Here is an 18,625-nt window from a genome sequence, read left to right as displayed (position 1 = left end):
GTTTTCAGTTATCCTGTTCTACCCATTCCTACTTCCTTTCAGGGAATAACAAAAAAAAATGTATGGATGATTTTATGGATGAACTAAAGCTCATTGTGTTACTTTGCTCTGCATGATGTTCCTTTCCACACGCACGCACGCACGCACGCGCACACACACACACACACACACACACACACACACACACACACACACACTCTCTAAAAAATGCTGGGTTGTTTTAACCCAATTTTGGGTTAAATATGGTCAAACCCAAACGTTGGAACAAAAATGCCATTTAAAAATTTAACCCAATGGCTGGGTTTGTCCATATTTGACCCAAAATTGGGTTAAAACTACCCAGCATTTTTTAGAGTGCACACACACACACACACACACACACACACACACACACACACACACACACACACACACACACACACACACACACACGTTTACTCAGCTAAATGGGGACATTCCATAGACATAATGGTTTTTATATTGCACAAACTTTATATTTTATCCCCTTACAATAACCCGACCACTAAACCTACTCATCACACAAAACTTTCTGCATAAAAAAAAAAAACTTTAATTACTTTATTTTATACCAGATTTTACAAATGAGGACGTCCGTAATGGGAGGTTCTTGGAGATTTTGGTCACTTAATATAGTTAAGTAGGTACACACAAATATAGTTAAGTACACACACACACACACACATACCATGCATGATGTAATCTGCCCCACTTTTCTTGCATGTCGAAGTAGTGACTAATGTTCTCAGTCTTGACCCCCTTCTTTTTTTATGCTTCTCATTTTTCTTCCCTCCTTTTTGCTTTCTGCTAACTCGCATCACTCAGGAGTTTGATCCAAACCAGCCCCAGAAGCAACTGGAGGATCAGAGAAGGGTATGTAACGAAACGGGGCACGTGACGCACACCCCGGCCACCGCTTGAGCCGCCCGTTCACTATCTTTCCCTTCACTCCCTACTGTCTGCTCCAAATAACTCCAAAAAACCGGGATGAATGTTTGCTCTATAGGTTTGAAGGTGGCGATGAATGCGTTTATAGGTGATGCACATCTTGATGTTGCATTTGTGTGTGTGTGTGTGTGTGTGTGTGTGTGTGTGTTTCCACCCACTCTGATTCGGGGTGTTTGGAGCGAGCTGTCGGGTTACGGTTATCTGTGTAATCACTGAATTAGGATAATCTTAATTGGTGTGGTGTCTTGTATCCGAGGTCTCGGGTATTATGAGGTCAGATGCGACTAAGAAAAGGGATCTGGTGTTATCAGATTCTGTCTTCCTTTCTGACCTCTTTCTGACTGTACTAATCAAACGTAACGGGACGCGACCGGGATTGGTCTTGAGGAGGAGTTGAGAAGCATCCCACAAACAAAACCAATTAGATAACACTTTAATTGAAGCCTGTTTATGTAACATGATTGAGATTTCCGTTATGAAATGTATTATATAATACACCTTTAGACACAGTTGTAAAACTTACTCTTTAACCTATTCATGGTTACACCTTTGCAAAAGTATAAAGCCTTATGTCATGTGATCACTGCCGATGTCAAGTGCTTTATTATGACTTATGGTCTTTAAAGGTGTTACATGAATATTAATAGCTACTGTATCATAATGAAGCAGTATAATCCATTGCAAAGTGTATTATAAGTCATTTTGCTTTTGTTATAAAATACCGTTCAAAAGTTTGCGGTCAGTAAGAATTAAAAAATGTTTTGAAAGTAGTCTTATGTATTTGATTAAAAAACAGATTTAAAATATAAAATAGCTGTTTTCTTTTTTAATGTACTTTAAAATTTAATTTATTCATGTGCAGGTGAATTTGGTGCTCAAATAACACTTCTGATTATTATCAATGCTGAAAACAGTTGTGCTGCTTAATTGTTTTGTGGGAAAATATTAGTTTTTTAGTTTTGTTGCTAGTGAAAAAGTTCAAAAGAACAGCATTTATTTGAAATTTCTTTAAAATTAATTTCTTTAAAATAAAATTAAAAATAAGTGTATATATATATATATAATTTTTTTTTTTTTTACAATTTAATATTATATTATAATTAAATATTTAATTTAAGGCTTCAAGTTAAGTGTTTTAAGACTGATATTAATATTACTGGACATCTGCAGTATTTTGACTCCTCGATCTTCATCGTGATTTTTGATGAAGACCTAGATATCAAATATGTGATAGTTACTGTTTTTACTTCTCGATTTGTGTTGGATGTGCGCACTTTTTTCTATCATTTCTTTAACCATTTTGTGTTACCACAAATTATTTGTTTTACATTGACCACCTGTGGAAACGTGTGTATTTTTCCATTAACAAAATCAACAACCATGTGTTTTTTTTCTTTTCTTTTCTTTTTTTCCTTCATTATTTATTTATGTATTTTCACATTCACCTTTTGATGATGTCATCTGTCATAATGCCCCTCCCATTACTCCACCCCTTCCCTGTTTTCAGAGTGAAGCTTTGAGGCAAGTCCTGGTAAACCGTTACTATGGCAACTTCAAGCCGGGAGGCAGGCGAGAAAGTTTGACCAATTTCAGCAACGGGCCGCTCGTCCCCGTGGGACAGACCAAAACTCCTGCAGGTTTGTGTTTGTTAGAATAGACGATACAAACTGACCTTTTCAAACATACAGACCAACTTCATTTACCATAGTAAAACCCAGCCGCTAAAGATGCCCCCCCCCCCCCCCCCATCCATTTTCTTCTGTATCGTGTCCTATATATTCAGAGCCATCGCTGTTGCCAGGCGACAAGAACGTGGCACTCACACTTCCTTTGTGAATAGCCACCAGACACACACCTGCTTTAGAAAGTCTAGCGAGTGAATTACAGCATAATGTCTTCAGGAGAGATTGACACCAGATGATAGGATATCCGTAAATGTGGATTTGGACAGTTTGACCTTAACTTACTAAACAGGTCAATTTCCCCTGCACATATACATAATGTGGATTATTTACTGCCAATGAGTTCTTCGATTTTAAGCATATTTGGTGCACATGTCATCAGAAAGGCCTGCTCAGGTTCTTAACACCGATTACAGTTTGATTCAGTGCCATTATTATTTTGGTACCATTACAATTTTATAACCGGAAAAGGGCAGGAATTGTATAGAATTAGACCTGTATTTGTACATAATTATCATCATTTATTTATTGTTAATTCTGCAATTAATGCCATACATTTTCAGTGACTGTTTATATGCACAAGAATTTTAAATTTAAGTTTACTATCAGAATGTTGTCATATAATTTGTCATGTAAAGGCGTTGACCTGATTTATCTGATATTCCTGTTTCTAGTAACACGAATGTTCAAAAGTTTGGGCTTGGGAAGATTTTTTAAATGTATTTGAAAGAAGTCTCTTATCCTCACAAATGCTGCATTTATTTGACCAAAAAATACAGTAAAAATGGTAATATTGTAAAATAAATGTATATGATAACTATTTAAATATATTTTAAAGTGTAATTTATTCCTGTGAATTTTCAGTGTCACATGATCCTTCAGAAATCATTCTAATATGCTGATTTGCTTCTAAAGAAACATTTCTTTGTTTAGTTAGTTCACCCACAATTCTGTCATCGCTTATACTCGCCCTCAAGTTGTAACAAACCCACATGAATTTCTTGCTTTTGTTGAACACAAAAAAATATATTTTGAAGGATTTGGATAAATAACAGTTGATGGGCCTCATTGACTTCCATTTTATAGACCATGGAAGTCAATGAGGCCCATCATTGGTTTGGTTACCAACATTCTTCAAAATATCTTCTATTGTGTTCAGCAGAAGAAAGAAACTCATGCAGGTTTGAAACAACATGAAGGGTGAGTAAATGATGAGAGAATTTAAATTTTTGGGTGAACTTAATTTTTTTGTGGAAACGATAGATTAGAACTCTCTTGTAACTTTTGAACAGTTGTTATTTAAAAAAAATTTTTTTGATGGTTTTATGATTAATTCCAGTTGTTGGTGGAGGTTCAGCGGGCGGTCGAGGGGAGATCAGCCTGGCAGAAGTGCAGTGTCACCTGGATAGAGAGGGAGCGTCTGACCTGGTCATTGACCTCATCATGAACGCCACAAGTGACCGAATCTTCCAGGAAAGCATTCTGCTGGCCATCGCTCTGCTGGAGGGGGGAAACCCTGTCATACAGGTGAGATGGGCTTTCACTTCACTCATTTAATCTTGTACATTCTTTTAAATGATACAATAATACGTTTAAAATGTGATTCCGATTCATATTCTAATATTATATATTCTGCTTTAATCTGCAATTATAAGATCTGCATTAATATGTGTTTGTTTATTTATCTTTATCATTCATTAACTACTTTTATTGTATTGTGGTTTTGTTTTTAAGGGGGGGGGGGGTTTATGAAATATGAGCTGCCTCTGTTCTGCTTGTAAAACTTATGTCATGTGCATACACTGAGTGAATTCAGAGAGTAAACCATGATTGCGACAGACAATGTGAGTCAGCGTGGAGTCAGCTGATGCAGTGCAGGTGTGGTGAAATAAAGCAATGAAAAGAAGCTGTGGTTTACAGTGAATTTAGGCACCCATGGGTGTTTTAAAGTCGCTGTAAACCACGGCTTCACTGAGCTTATTGCTTTATTAAAACAAGGCATTTTACATTCCTGGCAAGGTTTCATTCAAATAAACACACAGACATAAAAATGTTATGCTGTTGATTAAAAAAATAGTATTCTTCCGCCAAACAATGTAGTTCTTCATAAGCGGAATCAACACAAACACACAGTGGCGCAGTAATACTGATGTAATGCGGTCACAGCAACTTTAAACGCAGCTCAACCAATCAGAATCAAGGACCGTAACTATAGGTTTTATAATCAACAGTTTAGACCTTATACGCCAGAGAAACAAGTGCACAGCCATCTATTGAATTTTGTGTTAGAAATATACAGCTACCGCAAAAAAGGAAGTTCTATGGCATCGCTGTCGATGCTTTACTCATTGTAAAGTTAACGGAAGTTATCATGGGCATTGTAATGTTTGAAGCGGATGTCATAACAGATGTCAGTCGACTGGAAAGATTTTAAAATGAGCTGTTCATTCATAAATCCGTAAGATCTTACCTTCATGCTGTGGAAATATAAACCGGAAGACAGAATATACGGAGCGCAGTGGTGAAAAGGGGCGGAGCTACAGAAGGCCTATACGTGATAGGGCTATTTACCATGTGAACTGAAGCAAATCCAAAACCTTTATCTGCATTGCTGTGTTTTGATGCAAGTTGGGGTGTTTTTGCATACCTGTGTAGGAAAGCAATGTCCTTTCCTTTGAAATGCAGGGCGTTCTCCCACGGTGCAAAACAGGAAGAGGGAAGGAGAGCATGCATCGAATTGAGATAAGAAAACACCAATAAGACTGGGGAGATATCTCGGGTCACTGAGGAGACAGTGGCTAAATTGAAGAAAACGTAGAGAGCTGGAATGCTAAGAGAGAGAGAGAAAATGAGAGAGGAACTGAAGGAACATATAAAGACAAAGGCTATTTTTTTAGAATAGAATCAAAGCTTTCTACTTACTGAATATTATGCAGAACACATTGATTTACTAAACAGGGTAAAATAGCGAGAGAGCGCAATTCCAAAAAAGCGCAGATGGGAGTGGAAAGTTAAAGAACCCAGACGCAACGGATCATTTCCATAATGACCAATGCAATCTACCAAGAGCAGCGCATATTAGCGTCTGCTGCTTTTACATGCTTTTTTTGGCGGTAAATAATAGTGCAAATACCAGTAAATTGACTTGCGTAAACCTATAAATACTCTCCTCCCATAAATGTTGCGTCTGACAGGGAAACTCCTACAAATGCATATGCAAAATAACCCTGTCCACGCCTTTCCAGCGCTCATTTTTCACTGTGTGTCTTTAGTAAATCCTGACAGGAGTTTTTTAGTGGTTTGCGCTGGAGCAAGCTGTGAGTAAATCTGTCCCATTGTAAACTGTCTGCTTTTCTTTGTTTATAAATATATAAATTGTAGGTTAAACTGACTAAAGTAGGCATTATTCAATGAATAACGTTCAAACTGTAGCATACTACATTGTCACATGACCTCATTGCTTTTGTCACATGGCCTCATGATGCTGCATATTTAATTCGGTGGAAGCAAAGATGGGTATTTTGCATTTTTATCCAATTTTGTGTAAAACTGTCTTCATATTTGCCATTATTTTTCTATTCAGTTTACGTTTTTTTTGCATAGTGCATGTTTCATATTTAGTTTGTGATGCATGTTTATTTTGCAGCGTGCACAGATTGCATACTCTATACTGCAGTAGTAATAGTAGTGTGATAGTTGTATGTTATTCGAGCGCTCGGATCATCATCTGGAGGCTGTCCAGTGCAGGGCCACACGTCACTGTCTGCAGTCGCCCAGCCAGGGTTTTGCGGGTGCAATGCGGTTGCTATGGCAACCTGGCAAATCGCTATCCTTGTCGCTAGGCTGCCCGCGGACGGGGAGGGTGATGCACGGCGACGGAGGCAGTCGGTGTCAAAGGAGGGATGGCTGTTCTGATTGTAGAGCAATTATATTTCCCGAGCTGGCAGGGCTGGTTTCTGCGCTCTGTGCGTGTGTTTTGCGTGGGTGTTTTTGTAAATAGGCCCGTTGCATAATCAGCCCTGTTATTAGCAGAGGCATTCTACTTGATGATACTCAGGCTTCCCAACAGGCACACGTAGAGGCACTCACATGACTGGATTACATAAGCCAAGCCCGTGGTGAATAATGCAGAAAACAGTCTTCTGTGCTAACTGGGTCATTGTGTGTTCTGGTGATCGAGAGAGACTAAAAGAGTGGAAAGTGATTAAGAGGGAGAGAAACAGAGAGATAAAATGATGCAAACAATCATAACTATTATGTTTTTTTTTTTTTTTTTTTTGTGGAAAACATTTTGCAATGCTAAATATACAGTAACTGTAGAATTGTATGTATTGTGATTGGTTCCCGAATCTCAATCGATTTATTTTGATTGTTAATATGATAGGAGGATATCTCGTGTTTATCCATGGGTTCTCGGCTATGACTTACTATAATGTATTTATATATGATTACATATTATACTTTATTTTGTGGATAATTAAGCACTTTTCCTCAATGCACCTTTACCATAATAATATCCTTATGAGGGAAAATCCATCCAAAGTAACACTAAATATTTTAGAAAATGGTACAATATTATACAAAAAAATATATTATACAGTAGAGGAAAAGAAATGAAGTGAAATTAGATTTAAAAAAATAGTTAAATACCACTGTTGGACATCATAAGCCCTACACACTTGCACATATGCAAGAATGAATAAATGAAACACAATAGATATCCATGTAGAATGGTGTACCTGAAAAGTTAAAGTTAACCCATTACTCCCAAGAGAGTGAGCGTATGGTATATGACAATGACGGATTCCAGACATGTTCCAGACAACGTATGTGAACCTCCGATTGAAAATTTTTACTTTTCCAAATGCAAGTACAACATCAAATCCCAAAGCCAATGCGCTGCTTTAGAAAGGATACAATGATTATTTATTACTGCATTAAGACATTACATCAAATATAGCCATAATATATAAATACCATAACATGCTTTTATTTCGTTCACATTACAGTTCAATTATTATTTTGAGGGTGGAAATGTGTAATTTTATAATAAGAAAAATTTCTGCATAAAAAAATCTATAGGCTATTGACCCCAAAATTGAGCCCTTTTTCTTAACAGGTTACATGAGATTCTTCCGTCGATTCTTTAATTCCTGTCAGCATCAACCTCATTGTATTGGGTTAGAATGGTTAAGCATTCTTGCTGCGCTAAAGGGGTTTTGTGGATAACCTGCATGACACATTTGCAGCCGGTTTGCAGAGTCATTTGGGTGTCTTTTAAAGGATGTGAAGAAACCACATGAAAGAAAGAGAGAACTAGGGGGGTAGTTCGCTCTTTTGACGTGTGTATGTGTGTGTGCGAGGTAACATTATCTAGTGTTAACAGGGGAATTACGGAGTTTACTCATTGTAAATCAGCTTCTTTTAAGAGGATTTATTCTGCTGTCCTCTATTCTGCTTTTAAGTAAATGCACTTGGTTTGTTGGTTGTCAAACTCCAGATCCACTTCATTCTACAGTTCCACATCTTTAGGACAAAATTACACCCAAAATTAATGAATAAATAATTTTTAAATTAATAAATAAGAAGCCTATTTTAGGACAGGTAATATATATATATTTGCAATGTGATACTGTATATAGCATTACATTATATTAATTATAATGAAAAAACATGCTAATTTATGCTATTTTAAATAAAAAAAACATTACAGTAAAAAGGGGTATGCTTTAATAACAAATGCAAAATAAATCAATGCAAAATTAAAAATAGTACAAATAATGCCATAATAACAAATGTTTTGATGCTTCCTCGAATAGGGAAAGTTTAATCTTTTGATTTTATGGTCAAATGTGGCCCAGACATGTTTTCATGAGTTTTTTTAGATAAGAAAGTATGATTTCAGAATCATATCTTTTGTGCTTTGAAGATTTTTTTTTCTCCCCTTTTTGATAAAAAATGTAGACATGGCAAATGATTGGAGGATTGCTAGATCATATCTCAAGGCTCTTTAAAGGTTAGTTGAGTCAGTAAGCGCAGGACTGTTGCGTATCATCGGAATGACATTGATAAAAGAAGCCATGTGATTGGATGACTGTACTGAGTGACCCGGTATAGAAGAAGTGAAACGGGCCAAACTAACGTACCTGGGGTTTGTGGATTTGGAATGACGTATTATACAGATAGGACGAAAAGCTAGAAAGTGCAGCATTAAGTATGGATGCTCTTGTTGATGTAAGGTCTTTGGTTACTGTACCGTGATATATTTTGGTACGGTGTTTTCAATCCTGTAGGTGCGGTTGAAACGGAGGTCAGCTATTAGTCGCTGTGCGAGTTAACATCACTCAAGAGGCGCTAGTGACCGACGCTAGTGACCGACGCTAGTGACCGACGCTAGTGACCGACGCTTGTGACTGCGGTCTTGAGCATCCTTGTTAGCGCTCGTCTCTAATGTCGTAAATCCCGTTAGGATTGGTGCGAGTATAATATAGAGTATATGAGAACTGAATTAAGCTGGACGATGACAACACGGTTTCCTCCAGAGTGACTATATATATATAAATTAACTAAATTAACAACTTTTTTACAACAAAAATTAACCATCACTGAACTTACTTAAGCTGGACTGTGACGCAATTTTCTTCTAGAAACGAACTTTGTTGCATTATTTTCCTGCTCTAAAAAAATGCTGGGTTGTTTCAACCCAATTTTGGGTCAAATATGGACAAACCCAAACGTTTGGTTAAAAATGTAGTTTAAAAATGTAACCCAACGGCTGGGTTTGTCCATATTTGACCCAAAATTGGGTTGAAACAACCCAGCATTTTTTTAGAGTGTGTTATCTCTATGAAGCTGCTTTGAAACAACCTAAAAAGCGCTTTATAAATAAAGGTGACTTGACTTATTCGGTCACATTAGCAAAATTTCATGTGCAAAAAAGCGTCCATTGTCAACAGCGTAGCGATGTATGAAGCACTATTTACATGGAGGTCCTTTTTCAAACCAAGCAGCTTTGTTCTACAGTCTAAATTACACACACCCATATCGGAAATGCTAATTTTACTGTTATGTTTATTTAAAAAAAACGTAAGAATGTTTGGAGTGAGAGTGTGTGTAATTTACTTGTAGAACAAAATGTCCAAATATCGCCGGCTTATGTTTACCACAGACCTTATTTTACTCATAAACTGAAAAACACTATTTTAAAAACCAACAGAAAAATCTTGAGGTAACCGCTGGCGGATTAGTCTTCCGGGTTTTGACGTCATCCCTGCACCGCTCTGTTGGCCCGAACACCGCTTAATGTGACCACAAATTGATCGATTTCAGACAGGCTAAATGTTTCTTCCACGAAAAGAAGAGACATCAACTTTTTTGTTTTTCCTTCCTCATTAGATCCATACAAGTGGTCTTTTGTGGCGCTGAGCGAAGCTGAAACATATCAGAGGATGAATCGCGTTACTTTGACTTGCATAATATGGAGCACGCTGGCCTGGTTCGTGCACAGAGAGGCATTTGTTTGGAAGCTGCACAACAACACAAGGCAATTCCCCTCCACGATTTGTTTATTTACCGAGGTATTCTGGGGTGGTCGTCAGGATAACAAACACTGTTACCAGGGAAAAAGAAAAAGATGGATGGAATATGAGGAGAGAGAGAGGTAATGGACTGAATAATAAGGAAGCAGAGAGATTATACAAAAGTTGAAGGCAGAGTGAGCAAAGCAGACGGAGAGTACGAGGTGTGTGCCAGCTGAGGGGAAGTGTGTTGGTGAACACAAAGAGAAGTAGGACAGGGCACAACCACATGCTGTCTAGCCCTCCCCAAACTCCCAGCTCTGTGTGGAACTGCATGTCTATATGTGTGTGCACACTTGCCCCTAGCTTTACCACATGTCTAAAATGGACCAGCTACAACAATACAGTAAGAACAAGGGACTTTCCCAAGCAACAATATTGTGCAAGGCTTGCTGGGGCATTGCTGATCAGTGGCACTGAATTAAGTCGCCATGCCCAACTTGACCTGGGGTTCATCTCGCTCTCTTTAGGCTTTGCTGTTTGTTTAAAAAAGACACTTTTGTGGAAAGCTTTGACAAGAGGACGTGACTCAAGTGCAAATCGTTTTTCCACTCATTAGTTATGATGATATGTTATGAAGCGCTGTAATAAAATTACAGGGTTTACACTATTTTAAGGTGACGTAGTTACATTGTACTTACTCAAATACGTACGGAGTAATGTTAATTAACTTCATGCGGTTACTGTTACGGTTAGGGTGAGGTTTAGGGTTAGTCACTTGTAATTATGCATAATTTACTGTTACTATTTTTAATTTTTAATTACTATAGGAAGTACATGTAGTAACATGTAACTACTTCACCTTAAAAATGAAGTGTTTTATAGTAGAGACGCCATTAAAAAAGACATTTCAGTTTGTTTTTGTTCAGTCTAAATTATACATTTGTGATGTATACACAAAGATTTATTTTTGAAAGAAAGAAATTAATACTTTTATTTGGAACGGATCCATTAAATTGTCAAAAGTGACAAGAGAATTTTACATTCTTACAAATAGTTCAATAACGAGTCCTTAAAAATATATATATCACGGTAATGCTTAATATTGCATATTTTTTAAATTTATAAAAATAGAAAACATTTTAAATGTCAATACTATTTCAGAATATTACTGTATTTTTGATCAATCATATAATTGAAGTCCAACTAGACTAGAAACTAATTAATAAATAATTTTTAAGTAATAATACTTAATAAAAAAAATTAATTGCACTAAAACCAAAAACCTGCTTTAAGATGTATTTGTTTAAGGTAGCTTTTATGTTATTTTATTGATGTATTTTAATTTTTTTTATTAATATTTGTTTTTAATTTGATACTTTATATAATAATTTATCATTTTGATACGGTACAGACTTTGGTATACTGTGGTGTTTTATAGTGCTTTATAAATACAAATTTTGGTTTGATTTGATTTAAAAAAAAAAGTTTGGATATTTTATGAAATAATTGCCATCTGATCTGGCCTCCATAAAAGACGCTTGTCGCTGTATAATATTTATATGATATGCATCGTTGCGATCACCCTCAACACCTTGGCATCATTGTGGCTAATATTGCACAAGCAAACAATACTTTATATGTGTTAATCGTTTTGTTTTAAAACCTCAAAATTTGCACTTGGCACGACTAGGCCTCAAGTTTGTGTTTATCATTGCTTTTCCTAAACCACCCACCAGAGTAATCTGAAAGTCACAGGTTGCCTTTGAAAAGTGATGAGGTCACAAGATACACAAGCTCCAGTTTCGCACACTTGAAGCGTCCCACAATGAACTGAATAGAAATAATCAGGGAGGTGGAAATGGCAATCCCGAAGCCTGAATCCATTGGCGCTCGCTCAAATAAGGCCTGTATTCTTCCAGCTGTAGGCTATACTGTAAAACCTCCAGGCCAGACAGAAGTCGGAAGGGCAGACGGGACTTCATCTGTGGTGAGCGATGCTCAAGTAGGAGTAGGAGGGAGTGAGAGACAGCGAGAGTACAGTGCAAAAGCAGAGTGTGTGAGAACAGCCAGGTTCTGGATGACCCGTGACGGAAGCCGTCGCCCACTCGCTCTGCAGCAAGTGGGCAGAAAGCCTGAGACGCTTAACCAGTTATTCACACACACACAATCTCCGCTCTATGACGGTAGCGAATACATTCCTCTGTGACAGAAAGATGTAAAGTACTCCTTTAATACATTCTAAAAGATCATGTATATATATACTCACAGAGCCAAAGTCCATTTATAAATAGTCCATCATTAATAATACATTTTTATGCAGCATGTCAAAGGTTGTTCAATAGAGTGCAAAAAAAGACATGAAGGCTACCATGAATTTGCTATTGGGATTTTTTTTTTTTACACCACGTTATTGTGGGATACCTTTTTGATGAATTGCATGCTCAAATCTTACCTGTCATTATGCTAATATATTTGACCTTGTAATGTCACAATCGACCAATCAGAATAAAGTATTCCTGAGACCCGCCCCGCATATGAATAATGAATAGTTCCTGTGTTGACGTGGTTACCTAAAACTAACTCAAATAAATTGAGTTGAAGTACAGCACTTAAATTATGAAAATACATTAAAGCTATATAGAAAATTAACATACTGTAGCCGACTATAGTAAAATCACTCAAATCTAAACTAAAAGGTAAAATGTTTTTTCAAAATATTAATAAACACTATAATAGTGTATAAATCTTAAAATAGCACTGGATAGTTTACCAAAAATATATATTTTTTTACGTTGTTGTTTTGGACACCATTGACTTTCATTGTATGGGCAAAAACATTTGAAGTGTTCTTTGTAATATCATCTTTTGTGAATAAACGATGACAAAATATTTTTTTTTGGGGGGGGGGGGGGGTGGACTATCCCTTTAAGCATTCTCAAATGGATTTACAGCATATGTTGCATGTTTGTCTCTTTTAAAAAGAGAAAGTGACACCGTAATATTAATTTGAGGGCTGTGCCATGTTATTTCCAGCTGACACGTACGCATACACGTAAGGCTCAGCGATTTCCTAAAGACAGTATAAATAGAAATGTGTATCACGGCACCTGGGAGGGGAAAGAAGGGTCTCCTTTCCCGAGCCTTAGCATTTGGCCTTCAGATTGGGATCCATTCCAGAGGTCAGGGCTTTTGTTGTGACTCTATTACCAGTTTTTTTTTCATTATTCCGGCTGTCATTATCTGGTCAGCTTCTCACATGGCTTCATTTCAAACTTCTCATTGATGTTTAAAGTAGAGGAGATGCAGAAGAATAGCAATATGACTCTTTCTGAACCCAAAACCTTGTCTCTTTCTATAGTCAGGCCTGTTATGTAATATTGGAAAAATGGCGTCGAGTGAAGCGGGATTCAAATTCGAGGACTCCTCCCAAAGTTTCTGGTCACACCCCGCACCTGTCGCCTGCCACACAAGTGCACGCACCGCGGTTAAACATTAGCTTATGACCTATATAACTCATCTCGAAACAAGCACCCAATGTGTGTGTGTGTGTGTGTGTGTAAGTAGGAGGTGCTTATATGTTAATTCCATGATCTATAAATATTTACACACTTTTTCAGACTTTGTCACGGTCAGAAACGACCTTGGAGATGTTATGTGCACTGGAAGTTAGTCGTGTGCATAGCTCTGTTTTTGCACACGTCCCCCCGTGTTTACCGTAAACTCCAAACAGCCCACAAGACACAAGCAGACACACACAAGTGTAATGAAGCACAACAGGTGTGAGTGTGACGTCTAAAGCTGACCTCGGCTGTATTATAGCTGGTATTTTATATACATCCAGCTATTTTAAATCTGTAAAGCCTAACAGATGAACAACCTTTTGACATTTATTTTTTTAGAGTAAATTTATTTTTTATTTTTATTGAGCCTCATATTTAATACATAAGGCTTAAATGCCTCATTTAGTATACTATTGTGAGAAAATGGAGCTCATACTTGAGCTTTTGTTTAAATTTAAATTCAAACTTATAATAATATTTATATGGCCAAAAAGTAAGATGATGTTCCAAAAGCTTGTAATATAAATCAGTGAAATTTCTAGCAGACTTCTCACTGCAAAAAATGCTTTTCTTAGTATTTTCGTCTGGTTTCCAGTCCAAATATCAAACATTCCTCAAATCAAGATCCATTTACTAAAGTAGTAAAATTACATAAGATATTAAGTCTTGTTTTCTAGGCAAATAAATAAAAATGAAGTGAGTTTTTGCTTAAAACAAGCCAAATTAACCGCTAATGGGGTAATAAAAATAAGTTTCTGTTTGAATTAAGATTATTTTTCTGACCCCATTGGCAGATAATTGAGCTTTTTTTAATAATCAACTCACTTAATTAAAAAACAGGACATAATATCTTATCTCATTTTACTCTGGTAAATGCATCTTGATTGAAGAATTTTTAGATATTTGGACTGGAAACAAGACAAAAATATTAAGTCAGTAAAGCATTTTTTGCAGTGCTTACATAAAATGCAAATAAATATCAGTTGTCATATCTCAATAATGTCTCAGTAAGATGATATTTAAATGCTTATATGATCAAAGCTCTGTAGTTTTAATTGTGGGGGCAAAACATATAATGCAAAGCAATAAAATGAATATAGAAAAGCCTGATCTATCATATTTGATTATAATGTATGGATAATCAAGTAAACCTAAGTTGCAATAATTCAGTAAGTGTTCATCTTGAAATATTACTAACAATATACAAATTATTCTTAGGTTTACTTTATAAAAATCATTAAACCGATACGTGAATCACAACCTGAGGCGGGACGTATATGTAAAATTACACTGAATTATGCAAAAAAAAAAGTATAAACCATCAATCAGATGACAGAAGGCATTTAGTAGAGTCACCGTGATTTTGCCCAGTAAGAACATATTCATATTCATGTCTGAAAATGTAGTCTCAATCCTATTCCTACCCCTAAACCTAACCTTACCCATACATTGTCCCTAAAATAAGAGGGAGATGATGGTGAATAACTCTGTTGTCGAAGCACCTATCCATGCCTGTAAGCCTAAACTTCACTTAAACTGTTAACTTGTCCCTCAAATCTGATTGGTTGATTGGAATGTTGTTCCAGGATCAACAAAGATGTTGCACTTGGTCAAATCCCGTTCACCCATGAGTGTGTGCAACAGATTCTTCAGCTCAGCAAAGATTTGAGGATATTGCTTATTTAGAGATATGATATGAGACAGCAGGCTCTATAGGGTTAACCCCCCCCCCCTCTTCATCTATTATTATTATGGTCTGCCTTGCGCGGCATCCTTAGTGCTCTCTAATGGGTTTGTGAGTGCGCTGGAAATCCTTGAGTTTGTGCGCCTATGTGTGTGTGGTACTGCAGACTCCCAGCTGCTGTCGAGAAGCTTCTGTTGAAGTGTGAAGGACGTGCAGTCAACATCTCCCAGCATCCCAAGCCGCCGCAGCGCGAGCCGTTCCCGTGGTTACGCGGCCGGGTGGGCACGACGACGGCACTGATTGAGCTCGCACTTATAAATAGATCTTACACAACATCCTCTTGTTGATGCCAAGAGCTCGGATAGACGAGAAGGGGATGGAGAGGCGATTGCTGGTTGACCTTTTGCTTAGTGTGTCGAGGCTGTTATTAGAGAACTGCCCACGTTCACCTGCACATGCACTTTCTACTTCCTGTTGGGTTGTGGCCGGTCACCTTGGCTGGATTGGCTTGTTGATGTTGAGGACTTGTAATCAAGTTATGATGGGTTCAAGGGGTAAGACAGGCCTTCAGCTTCTGTAGGATTAGATGGGAATGAAAGGGAATGACATTGGCTAGGGTTCCGGCAGCCTTTAAAACTGATTATAGAGGGAAATTATTCACGCATAATAGATTATTATTTTCAGCTATTATTGCAGATCGAAATCTGAATAGACACCACTGTTCAAAAGTTTAGGGTCGGTAAGATTTTTAAAATGTTTTTGAAAGAAAAGTCTCTTATGCTCGCCAAGTCTGTATTTGTTTGATCAAGAATTTGATCAGAATTTAGATTAGAAATCATTCTAATGTGCTGATTTGGTGCTCAAGAAACATTTCTTAATATTATCAGTGTTGAAGACAGTTTTGCTGCTCAATATTTTTGTAGAAACTGTGATATATTTTTTCTTTGATGATTAGAAAGTTCAAAAGAACAGCTTTTATTTGAAATAGAAACCTTTTTTAACATTTATAAAGGTCTTTACTGTCATTTTTTAAATCCGCTTCATGTAGGAGGGTGTGCCCTTTGTTCTTAAAGTCACCAACTCATGATACAGCCACTTATTCATTTCTCACATGAGTTATGATGACCCATGTGCAGTTGTGTCATGCAAGCACGTAAAGGTCACGCAGAATACATGCATGTCTGGTAGAGCGCCGAGCTGACTGTACAACCTTAGAAACTCTTATAGCAATTCCAGCTTTACCAAAAACACGAGATCCGCAACATGTTTATAGGGATCGGAACGATTACCAAAGTTCTCAAGTATTTGGAAATCACAGCAATAGTTGATGAAAAAGCTAGTTCATTTTTGGATAATAATAATAAAAAAGGGTTAGTTCACCCAAAACTGACAATTCTGTCATAATTGACTCACCCTCGTGTTGTTCCAGACCTGTAAGACTTTCATTCATCTTTAGAACACAAATGAAGATATTTTCAATAAAATCTGACACTTTGACGCCTCAAAAAATTCATAAAGATATCTTAAAACTAATCCATATGAATCGTGTGGTTAAGTCTATAGCTATGTTTACATCCACACGTCTTTATCCGAATTAAGGGATATCGAATGAAAAATGCCTTATGGAAACAGTAAAATTCGATTGAATTTCATGAATATCGACTCAGATGAAATGCGTTCGGTCTCATCGGATTTTATCTTGATCGATATACGGCTTATGCGATAAACGCTGATGGAATAAATTTGCTGAATAAATAATGAATTGCATTTTGTCTAGCAAAACTTTGTTCGCAAATGTTGGCTTGAATGTTGTGCGATTCAGTGCGAAAATGAATGGAAACACCTTAAAATGTCTCAAATCAATTCGATATACCAATTTGATCGCACAACAGCATATTGACGTCATTACGCACAGGTTTTTATTCGCTTTAAAGACGTTGGATGGAAACACTTTCACCAGCTTTATTCGCATGAGTTTTTTTACTGAACTTCAGATAATTCGATTGACAAGTGGATGGAAACATAGCTAATATTTGTATAACATATATATATATATATATATATATATATATATATATATATATATATATATATATCATAAATATTTCATCAAGCTCAGTCGAAGACTCTCCATTTGAAGGATCCTTTGAGTCCTTCATGCCATGCACACTTACTAGACCTTCTCATTCTAGCTTTAAAAGCTGAGGTGGACTCTAGCCTACAAGCCTCAGGAGGACTTGACTTTTGAGAAGCACCCTTCAATTTAACTTCAGTTAAAGCTTAGAAAGCTAAAGCTAATAGGAAGCTAGTTAATAGTGGCTTTGGAATGCAGGCATCATAATGAACTTAAGCAAACATAACTTTTAAACCAGGCTTAAAATGCAACACCCTGTTTTATGCATTGTTACTGGGGCCCATACTCCGTCTTTTCATCCATTAGGGAGTCCATGGCCTGAGGTTTAAGACTCCTGCCTAACACCTGGAAAACACTTTCCATGCTTATTTTCCCAGCCTTTCCATGCTTATTTTCCCAGCCCTTCCACTGTTTAGCTGTTTTCCTGAATGTGCGTCATATGGCAGTCAGGTGTTGACATGTTTACCACAGCGACGCATCTGATGTGGCCGTCTTGTTTATTAGAGCAGTCATGAGACTTGCACATTTGAATGGCGTAATGCTATGAACTCCACTTCTCCTCCGCTCCGAGGTCTTACATAACCTGTTGATTTCGCTCCGCTTTTAAATCTCTCGGAACGATCGGCTCCGTGTCAGGACTGCCTTCAATTAACTTGAGCGAGGAGTATTTAACAAAGAGGTCATTCACAGAAAGAGATTAAAGTTAGTTCTTTTTTTTTTTTAATGAAATCCAAGTTGTCCGATGACGTCCTGCGGCTTACTGGATGCACTGGAGCTGATGAATCATTTTTTAAGCACATCTCCTTTGTGCATGCGTGTGTGTGTGTGTGTGTGCGCGCACTGATGTGGGTGTGTTGCATTTCTCTTTCACTCGCTGTTGTTTGAAAGAGGCCTGAATGACTGAGTTCACTGTTAACCTGGAAAGAAGACTGGTTATGTAACGAGCTTTCAAAACTGTCCCAGAATTCTGCTGATATCTTGCACTCCTCACCCTCCCCTCCTTGCGCCGCACATCACACACTCACTCCGTGCCTGTTTGGCTTGAAAAAGTAGGGCAGGATTTTCCTTTGCGCTCTTGT

The 18,625-nt window shown here is 37.2% G+C and overlaps 1 protein-coding gene across 1 annotated transcript in view; it reads left to right on the top strand.

The window, feature by feature from the left end:
• The window catches only part of itpr1b (inositol 1,4,5-trisphosphate receptor, type 1b), a 124,334-nt gene that overhangs the window by 63,451 nt on the left and 42,258 nt on the right, over nucleotides 1–18,625 (top strand). The window contains exons 43-45 of the mRNA XM_079597118.1: nucleotides 844–891; nucleotides 2,474–2,603; nucleotides 3,988–4,175. Of these exons, the coding sequence (XP_079453244.1) occupies nucleotides 844–891; nucleotides 2,474–2,603; nucleotides 3,988–4,175 (366 nt within the window). The remainder of the gene's footprint in view (nucleotides 1–843; nucleotides 892–2,473; nucleotides 2,604–3,987; nucleotides 4,176–18,625) is intronic.

The sequence above is a fragment of the Phoxinus phoxinus genome, assembly GCF_949152265.1.
Source record: "Phoxinus phoxinus genome assembly, chromosome: 22".
Taxonomy (NCBI): domain Eukaryota; kingdom Metazoa; phylum Chordata; class Actinopteri; order Cypriniformes; family Leuciscidae; genus Phoxinus; species Phoxinus phoxinus.
Note: the sequence above shows the minus strand (reverse complement) of the source record. Positions and strands in the feature narration are given on the sequence as shown.